Genomic DNA, 10,748 nt, shown 5'->3' with positions numbered 1-10,748 from the left:
TGAGGCGGGTGGATCACTTGAGGTCAGGAGTTCAAGACCAGCCTGGCCAACATGGTGAAACCCTGTCTCTACTACAAATACAAAAATTAACCGGATGTGGTGGCGTGCACCTTAATCCCAGCTCCTCGGGAGACTGAGGCAGGAGAATCGCTTGAACCCAGGAGGCAGAGGTTGCAGTGAGCCAAGATTGTGCCATTGCACTCCGGCTTGGGCTACAGAGCAAGACTCTGTCTTGAAAATAAAAAAAAAAAAGTAAAATCAAAGTGAATGCAGTCTACTTCTAAAACCTCAATGGAAGGAGAGTTTTGTGGCCAACTGTGAGTGAACTGTTGTTGGAATTTCATCTCCCCCATAAATAATTAGAAAATGTGACAAAATATGTGAAACCACTGTTTTCAGACATTAGACTTTGGGCACTGTGGGCCTATGATGCCTGAATGAAGTGGAACAAAGAAGGTGAGCCCTAGGAGTGTCCTGGTTTTCTGGCTGAAGCAATTTCCAGACTCTGGTAGGCGAAGCCAAGTAGAGCTTAGAGGTCTCAGTGTGTTAAGGAGACAAAACTTGGAATTTGGGGAGGTTAATTTTTGCATAACTAAAATTTGTGGGACAGAGTACTGGAAGAAAGAGGTGGATAGAGAAATAACTCTAGAAATATGTACACGAATCTCCTTAAATTGAAACATTTCTTGAAACAAATGATCATTGAAACACAACACACCAAAACCCGTGGGATACAGCAAAGACATTAGGGAAGTTTATAGCTATAAGTGCCTACATCAAAAGAAGAAAAACTCCAAATAAACATCTAACAATGCATCTTAAAGAACTGGAAAAGCCACTTTGGGAGGCCGGGATGGGAGGATTGCCTGAGCTCAGGAGTTTAAGACCAGCCTGGGCAACATGGCGAAACTCTGTCTCCACTGAAATAACAAATCAGCCCAGCGTGGTGGCGGGCGCCTGTAATCCCAGCTATTCAGGAGGCTGAGGCATGAGAGTTGCTTGAACCTGGGAGGCAGAGGTTGCAGTGAGCTGAGACTGTGCCACTGTACTCCAGCCTGGGCAACAAAGCAAAACCTTGTCTTAAAAAAAAAAAAAAAAGAAAAAAAAAAGAGAGAGAGAGAACTGGAAAAGCAAGAGTAAACCAAACCCACAATTGTTAGAAGAAAAATAATAATGATCAGAGTACAAATAATTGAAATTGAAATGAAAACTCCAAAAGATCAGTGAAATGATAAATTGGTATTTTGAAGATAAAATTGACAGACCTTTAGGTAGACTTAACTAAAAAACAAAGATCCAAATAGATAATATCAGATGTAAAAGGAGATATTACAACCAGTATCTCAGAAATTCAAAGGAGCATTAAGGGCTACTATCAGCAACTATATGCCAAAACATTGGAAAGTCTAGAGGAAATGCACACATTCCTGGACACATGCATCCTACCAGTATTAAACCAGGAAGAAATCCAAAGCCTAAACAGGATAATAACAAGTAACAAGATTGAAGCCATTATAAAAGTCTCCCGGTAAAGAAGAGTCTGGGACCTGATGGCTTCACTGCTGAATTCTACCAAACGTCTAAAGTACTAATACCAATCCTACTCAAACTATTCCATAAAATAAAGGAGGAGGGAATACTTCCAAACTTATTCTATGAGGCCAGTAGTATCCTGATACCAAAACCAGACAAAGACACATTAAAAGAAGAAAACTACAGGTCACTATTCCTGATGAAGATTGATGCAAAAATCCTTAACAAAATACTAGCAAACCAAATTCAACAATACCGTTAGAAAGATCATTCTTCCTGACCAAGTGGGATTACTCTCAGGGATGCAAGGATGGTTCAACATAAACAAATGAATCAATGTGATACATTATATCAGCAGAATAAAGGACAGAAACCATATGATCATTTCAATTGAGGCTGAAAAAGCATTTGATGAAATTTAACATCCCTTCATGATGAAGACCTAAAAACAACCTAGGTATAGAAGTAACAATATAAAACAATACAATAAAAGCCTCAACACAATAAAAGCCATATGCAGTAGACCCACAGCTTGTATCATAGTGAGTGAGTGAGGAGAAACTGAAAGCCTTTCCTCTAAGATCTAGAACAAGACAAGGAGGCCCATTTTCACCACTGTTATTCAACATAGTACTGGAAGTATTAGCTAGAGCAATCAGACAAGAGAAAGAAATAATGAACATTTAAATTGGAAAGGAAGAAATCAAATTATCCTTGTTTGCAGATGACATGGTCTTATATTTGGAAAAACCTGAAAACTCCACCGAAAAACAATTAGAACTGATAACGTTTGGCAAAGTTGCAGGATACAAAACAATGTGCAAAAATCAGTAGCATTTGAATATGCCAACAATGAATAATCTGAAAAAGAAATTAAGAAGTAATCTCATTTACAGTAGCCACAAATAAAATTAAATACTCAGGAATTAACCAAAGAAATGAAAGAGCTCCACAAGGAAAACTGTAAGACACTGATGAAAGAAGTTGAAGAGGACAACAAAAAAATGGAAAGATATTATATGTTCATGGATTAGAAGAGTCAATATTGTTAAAGTGTTCATACTACCCAAAGCAATCCACAGATTCAATGCAATTTCCATCAAAATACCAATGACATTCTTCACAGAAGTAGACAACAGCATCCTCAAATTTATGTGGAACTACAAAAGACCCAGAATAGGCAAAGCCATCCTTAGCAAAAACAACAAAACTGGAAGAATCACATTACCAAACTACAAAGTATACGAAGAGCTATAGAAACCAGAATAGCATGGTACTTACATAAAAACAGACACATAGCCAGTGGACCAGAATAGAGAACCCAGAAACAAATCCATACATCTGCAGCAAATTCATTTTTGACCAAGATGCCAAGAAGAGACATTAGGAGAGTCTCTTCAATAAATAGTGCTTGGAAAACTGGATATCCATACACAGAAGAATGAAACTAGACCCCTGTCTTTCTCCATATATAAATATCAAATAAAAATGGATTGAAGACTTAACTAAGACCTTAAACTATGAAACTACTACAAGAAAACATTGGGGAAACTCTCAAGAACATTGTTCTGGCCAGAGATTTCTTGAGCAATACCCTGCAAGCACAGGCAACCAAAGCAAAAATGGACAAATGGGATCACATCAAGTTTAAAAGCTTTGGTGCAGCAAAGGAATCAACAAAGTGAAGAGACAACCCACAGAATGGGAGAAAATATTTGTAAACTACCCATCTCACAAGGGATTATTAGCTAGAGTATATATGGAGCTCAAACAACTTTATAGGAAAAAATGTAATAATCCAATTAAAAATGGGCAAAATGTCTGAATAGATGTTTCTCAAAAGAAGACATACAAATGACAAAGAGACATATGAAAAGGTGCTCAACATCATTGGTAATCAGAGAAATGCAATCCAAACTACGATGAGATATCATTTTACCCCAGTTAAAATGACTTTTATCAAAAAGACAGGCAATAACACATGCAGGCAAGGTTGTGGAGAAAAGGGAACCCTTGTACACCGTTGGTGGGAATGGGAATTAGTACAACCACTGTGAAGAACTGTTTGGAAGGAGGTTCCTCAAAAAACTACAAACAGAGTTACCATGTGATCCAGAAGTCCCACTGCTAGGTATGTTCCCAAAGAAAGGAAATCAGGATATTGAAGAGATACCTGCACTCCCATGTTTATTGCAGCACTTTTTACAGTAGCCAAGATTTGGAAATAACCCAAATGTCCATCAGCAGATGAATGAAAAAAGGAAACGTACACACACACGCAATAAAGTACTTTTCAGCCCCAAAAGAGTGAGATCCTGTCATTTGCAACAACGTGGGTGGAATTGGAGGTCATTATATTAAGTGAAGTAAGCCAGGCACAGACAAAGTTGCCATTTCTCACTTATTTGTTGGAGCAAAAAATTAAAACAGTTGAACTCATGGAGATCGGGAGTAGAAGGATGGTGACCAGAGTTTGGGAAAGGTAGTAGGGTGAGGTGTTGGGGAAGTGGGGGTGGTTAATGGGTACAAAAAGAAAGAATGAATAATACCTAGTATTTGATAACAGGGCGGCTATAGTCAGTAATAATTTAATTGCACATTTGAAAATAACTAAAAGGATATAACCGGATTGTTTGTAACAGAAAGGATAAATGCTTATGGGGATGTACACCCTGGTGACCGGGATGTGATTATCATGCATTGCATGCCTGTATCCAAGTCTCATATGCCCCATAAATACATAGATTTACTGTATACCCACAAAAATTAAAGATTAAAAACAGAAAAAAGCCAAAAAATGGAAACCTCAGTGGAAGTACTAAATTATAGATCATACACAGCTAAAGTGATCATTAACTTATAGATAAATATGTGATAACCTAAATGTAGCACGACGTGATAGATGTAAAATGTGAGAGTTTAGCTGGGCACAGCGGCTGGCACCTGAAATCTCAGCACTTTGGGAGGCCAAAGCGGGAAGATCACTTTAGCTCAGGAGTTTGAGACCAGCCTGGGCAACATAGAGACCTCGTCTCTACAAAAACTAAAAAAGTTAGCTGCGTGTGGTGGCACTTGCCTGTAGTCCCAGCTGCTTGGGAGGCTGGGGTGGGAGGATCACTTGAGCCCAGGGAGTTGAGGCTGTAGTGAATCGTGACTGTGTCACTTCACTCCAGTCTGGGTGACAGAGTGAGACCCTGTCTGAAAAAAACAGTCCCTTTAAAAAATAAATGAAATATGAGAGTTTAGAAGACATGAAGAGCATAATGAGAAGTTCTGATGTCGTTCAGAAGGAGATAGCAGAGAGAATGGGGAATGGGGAGGAAGAGGCGATATTCAGAGGTTATAGAATATTGACAGTTTTACAGAATTGTTGAAAGACAGATCCAAGAAGTGCACCAAATCCCAACCAGGATAAATAAAAAAGAAACCCATATCTACATTAATTATAGCAAAATTGCAAGACTCCAAAGAATAAGGAGGAAAAAATCATCCATTAAAGACCATTAGTTAGGCTTTCAGCAAATTTGTTCGTATTGATGATTTCTTTATTGTGCTGAGAAATAATAAGGATTAACCTAGAGTTTTATACCCAGCAAGATTTTTTTCTGCTGTGTAGGTGAAACGACATTTCAGACAAAGAGATCCTGAAGTAACTTTGAAAGGAAAAATGAAAAAGAAGGAAAATAATTCTAGAAGGGAGATCTGAGTTTCAGAAAACAATAATGAACAAAGAAATTGGTAAAGGTATAGGAAAATGCAAGGAAATATTGACAATACATGTAAAACAGTATGCTGATGATGTCTAATTAGTCGGGAAATGTGTTTTTAAAAAAGGCAGATCATGGACCTAAATTATTTCTACAGTTTTGCAAATACAGGGTCACTTTTCAATCAAAAATCGCTAGACGTACAATGAGAGAAGGAAATGCGAATAAAAATGAGCTAAAGACAACAGAAACAGCCACATGACTTACCTGATGGAGTTATCAGACACGAGCTTTAAAATAACTATATTTTTGTATAGGTGCAAGATGTAGAATTTCAGCAGAGAACTATAAAAAATAAACTGTAAAAAAGAGCCAAATGCAAATTCTAGAACTGAAAATACAATTGGAATTAAGGCGCAATGGATGGGTTTAGCAATAATTTAGACACATTTGAATGGCAAATTAAGGAGCTAGAACAGGGATTAGTAAACGTTGTCTGCAAAGAGCCAGATAGTAATTTTTTTAGGGTTTATAGTCTATACAGTCTTGTTACACCTGTTCAAGTCTGCGGTTATAGCAAGAAAGCAGCCATCGACCATGCATAAATGAATGCTGTGGCTTTGTCCCAGTAAAATACTTGATTTGCAAAAGCAGACGATGGTCTGGATTGTGCTAACTTCTGAACTAGAAGATAGGTTCGAAGAGAATGTCAAAATCAGGAATGAAGAGACACGGATGCACAGTACAGAGAGAGGCAACTTTTGCGAAGGAAACTCATTTCTAATTTCTTTTTTTTTTTGAGATGGATTCTCGTTCTGTTGCCCAGGCTGGAGTGCAGTAGCATGATCTCGGCTCACTGCAACCTCAGCCTCCCGAGTTCAAGCGATTCTCCCGCCTCAGCCTCCCGAGTAGTTGGGACTACAGGCGCGAGCCACCACATCCAGCTAATTTTTTGTATTTTTAGTAGAGATAGGGTTTCACCATGTTGGCCAGGATGGTCTCGATCTCCTGACCTCATGACCCACCCACCTTGACCTCCAAAACTGCTGGGATTACAGGCGTGAGCCATCGTGCCTGGCTCTAGTTCTTTTTTATTCACTAAGATGACATAGATTCTTTCAGTGTTTCCACCAGAATGGTGATTATTTTTATTAAAAAAAGGAACAATCGTCTTGATTTTCAGACCATGCATGGAATTTTGGAGAAAAGCAAAGTTTGCAAAGATATGACGGTAAAGTATGATTCAAGACTTCGGGAAAGGGTAAGTAACGTATTTACGTATTGTTCTTCACCATAAATTATCAGTAAGCCACCGCAGTTTGTCACTTGGCTAAAAGTTAAATGCATTTCTGCCAGGGATTTTGAATTAGTGAAAATATTTCAGAACCTACCATGTGACACTCACTGTTACCTGCCCTCGTATGTGGCATCTTATTATTAAAATCAAACAAGATAAGCATCTTAAGGTATAAAAGAAGGTACACTCATAAGAACTGAACACAGTATAGAAGAGTTTAAAGTAAAGGTGAAAAATATGGATATTGCGTAATTTATGTAACCTAGCTACTGGTGATGGACAGCTAGGTTTTCACTAGATTCCCACTGATGTAAATAATGTTAAAATAAGCATCTTTGTAGTTAATTCATTGTGGACCTATATATTTCTAGAAATGGACATCAGTGAGTATGTACTTTTTTAAAGGCTTTTATATACATATTGCCAAGTTGCTTTCCAGAAAACCTGTCCCAATTTATAGTCCCATGAATGACGTAGGAGAAAGTTTTGTGTGTTTTGTTTTTTTTTTTTTTGAGATGGAGTCTTGCTCTGTTGCCCGGGCTGGAGTGCAGTGGCCGGATCTCAGCTCACTGCAAGCTCCGCCTCCCGGGTTTACACCATTCTCCTCTCTCAGCCTCCTGAGTAGCTGGGACTACAGGCGCCCGCCACCTCGCCCGGCTAGATTTTTGTATGTTTTAGTAGAGACGGGGTTTCACCGTGTTAGCCAGGATGGTCTCGATCTCCTGACCTCGTGATCCGCCCATCTCGGCCTCCCAAAGTGCTGGGATTACAGGCTTGAGCCACCGCGCCTGGCCGAAAGTTTTGTTTTTTTACACCAACAATTGGTATTATTAGACTCTGTGATTTCCCAATTTAATAGCTTAAGAATGGTGCCATGTGGCTGGCATGGTGGCCTGTAATCTCAGCACTTTGGGAGGCTAAGGTGGGCAGATCACTTGAGTTCAGAAGATTGAGACCATCCTGGCTAACATGGTAAAATGCCGTCTTTACTAAAAACACAAAAAATTAGCTGGGTGTGGTGGCACGTGCCTGTACTGTAGTCCCTGCTACTCAGGAGGCTGAGGCAGGAGAATCGTTTGAACCCGGGAGGCGGAGGTTGCAATGAGCTGAGATTGTGCCACAGCACTCCAGCCTGGGTGACGGAGCGAGACTCCGTCTCAAAAGAAAAAGGAAAAAAAAAGAAATAGATCTCTCATGTTAATAATGTCTTAAAACTCAACTTCCTTATAACTATGGTGATATATTTATTTAGCTATTTCATAGTGCTGTCATTGGGATCAAATGGGATAGTATGTGTGGATGGGAGGTGGCTGAGTTGGTACTTTTTGCATGTTAGTCTCTAGTCCTACAATCTGTGCAAATCTCTGTATTTATGTGTTCAATAAATACCCACCATCTACTTAAGATTGCTTAGCAAGTTATTTTAAAATAACCCATTTGGACATAGTGTACAACTCAATATTTCAATTACATTTTCTAAGGTTCATGGCCCTCTACTGAGTACATTCTCATTATCAGTTCAGAGGAGATACAATAAATTAAGTGGAGGAGGTTTAGCTTATTTGTGAGATGAATGTTCTAAATTTGCCATAAACATAAACTTAATTGTCATATTGCAGTCTCCTTTGAGAAACTGTTATCTATTGGACTATTTCAGAAATACGGGGTTGTAGAAGGCAAAGCGCTAAGTGAGATGAGGGCCATGGCCAAAGCAGCCAGGGAGGAGTGCCCTGTGTTTACACCGCCCGGAGGAGAGACGCTGGACCAGGTATGTGGCACTGCTGCTGTCAGAAAGGTTGAATTAAGACTCATAAATTAGATGTTTTGGAATTTTAGCTAAGCAGTTTGAAAGTTGCTTGGTTCATTCTCTTTTCCTTTTTAAATTATCTATTTACTTAGCAAATTACTCTTTTCCATTTAAAATATTATTTATTCTTCAGTTGCCTTTGTCATTACTGATAATGGACTTAAGGAAAGGTGTTATTGGATGGTACTTCTAAAAAAGACCTTTGAATATGAAGCAGTGGTTTAGTGGTGGGAGTGGAGTCCAAAGAGGGTGATGGGCAAGTCACTCGAGGTGAAATAACTCAAAACATGAAGGCTTCAAGCCTCTGCTGCCTCCTCGGCTCTGTTCACGATGGCATCCTTGTGCTTGCGTTTCTTCAGCGTTCTGCTTTGAATTGCATTATTGGTGATTCCCCCTAACCCACCACCACCTCCTTAATCTTTATCTTAATTTTCTTGAAAATATTTTACTTTAGTAAGGGAAGGATTTGTTGCTGCTGTTCCAGTGGCACTGAAGTGCCAGAGACAGCTCCCTGTTAGCACTGTTGTATGAGTTTCTGTTGGCTGGTAGATTTCCCTAACTAGACCGTGAGTGCTTTGAAGTCAGGAATTGGGAATTGTATCTTCTTCATCTTGGTCTGCATGGTGCTTTCATAGCTCCAGAAATGTGGTGGGTACTTATATACATATATATGTCCCTGAAACTACTGATTGGAGGAATAGAAATGTAGATTGAGGTTCTTCTGCTTGTGTAGTACTTGGCATTCAATATTAGAAAAAAATCCAGTCAGTTATGTTCTATGTTAACATTTTAAGGAAGTCGTTAATGGCACTTTATTTTGACTTTTATTTCTTTTCTTGTAGGTGAAAATGCGTGGAATAGACTTTTTTGAATTTCTTTGTCAGCTAATCCTGAAAGAAGCAGATCAAAAAGAACAGTTTTCCCAAGGATCTCCAGGCAACTGTCTGGAAACTTCTTTGGCAGAGATATTTCCTTTAGGAAAAAATCGCAGCTCTGAAGTTAATTCAGACAGTGGTGTTCCAGGATTAGCAGCCAGTGTCTTAGTTGTGAGTCACGGTGCTTACATGAGAAGTCTGTTTGATTATTTTCTGACTGACCTTAAGTGTTCCTTACCAGCCACTCTGCGCAGATCCGAAGTTATGTCAGTTACTCCCAATACAGGGATGAGTCTCTTTATCATAAACTTTGAGGAAGGAAGAGAAGTTAAACCAACGGTTCAGTGTATTTGTATGAACCTACAGGATCATCTAAATGGACTGACTGAAACTCGCTAAGGTTAAATCTGCATCAAAATTTAACCATTTTGAACCTCTGAAGGGAGTGCCATTGGCTTTATTTACTTCTCTCCTCTGCTAGTGCTGATTTGGAAACAGTTAAAAGCCAATTTTTAGCTCAAGTGGAATCATAGCCACATAAAACTTTTAACGGACAACTATATAGAATTAACTTATTTTGTCTAAGTACAGTTGTCATTTTCCAGAATAATTTTACCACCCTGCTATGTGTCATCTCTGGATTGCACGTGGATGATGAAGGAACTCGGTATTGAAAGTTGGGGGATTAGTAACCTGGTTAACAACGGTTTCTTTTTCATTTTAGCCTATTTTAATGGGTGTTGGTAAGATACTGGTTTTTTTAAGTATCTCATCCAGTGCTTGGAAGAAAGAATGGTTTATAATTCCCAATACATGTTTATATTGACTATGTGTTATATTTTTAAAATCCTTTAAATAAAAAATCCTTATAAGTTTATGTAAAGCAAAATGACACTAACATGTTTTACATATAAATCAACTGTTGGAATTTTTTATTCTAGAGGGCTTGAAATGTGGATGAATACAGATTATGATTACAGAATGGTCTGGGGGAAGAAGTTAAAACTTTTGATTTAAATGCAGTAAAGAAGGAATCTTGGAGCAGAAGATAAAAGAACAGCGTTTTCTAAACAATATCTTGCAAAAGTCAAGTCAGTGGAAACCAGGAAAGCCAAAAAAAAAATGAAGAATATCCACTTGCTTCTTATCTAACCTATAGGCCGAAGAATTTCCAGTTTGAGGAAGGCTCTAAAGAAAGTGAACAGTTAACAGTACACCGCACAGTAATCTCAGAATAAAAAAGGGATCTTCTTTGTAAAGAATGGAGCTCTAGGCCGGGCTCAGTGACTCACACCTGTAATCCCAGCACGTTGGGAGGCTGAGGCGGGCGGATCACAAGGTCAGGAGTTCAAGACCAGCCTGGCCAACATGGTGAAACCCTATCTCTACTAAAAATACAAAAATTAGCCAGGCATGATGGCAGGCGCCTATAATCCCAGCTACTTGGGAGGTTGAGGCTGGAGAATCGCTTGAACCTGGGTGGCGGAGGTTGCAGTGAGCCGAGATCGCACCACTGCACTCCAGCCTGG

The 10,748-nt window shown here is 39.0% G+C and overlaps 1 protein-coding gene across 1 annotated transcript in view; it reads left to right on the top strand.

Moving 5' to 3' along the window:
- Positions 1-10,134, top strand: part of TIGAR (TP53 induced glycolysis regulatory phosphatase) — a 28,474-nt gene extending 18,340 nt beyond the window's left edge. Inside the window, exons 4-6 of the mRNA XM_010359146.2 lie at positions 6,424-6,501; positions 8,195-8,305; positions 9,187-10,134. Of these exons, the coding sequence (XP_010357448.1) occupies positions 6,424-6,501; positions 8,195-8,305; positions 9,187-9,618 (621 nt within the window). The 3' untranslated portion in view covers positions 9,619-10,134. The remainder of the gene's footprint in view (positions 1-6,423; positions 6,502-8,194; positions 8,306-9,186) is intronic.
- The last annotated feature ends 614 nt before the right edge of the window (positions 10,135-10,748 follow it).

This window comes from Rhinopithecus roxellana, chromosome 10, assembly GCF_007565055.1.
Source record: "Rhinopithecus roxellana isolate Shanxi Qingling chromosome 10, ASM756505v1, whole genome shotgun sequence".
NCBI lineage: Eukaryota > Metazoa > Chordata > Mammalia > Primates > Cercopithecidae > Rhinopithecus > Rhinopithecus roxellana.
Note: the sequence above shows the minus strand (reverse complement) of the source record. Positions and strands in the feature narration are given on the sequence as shown.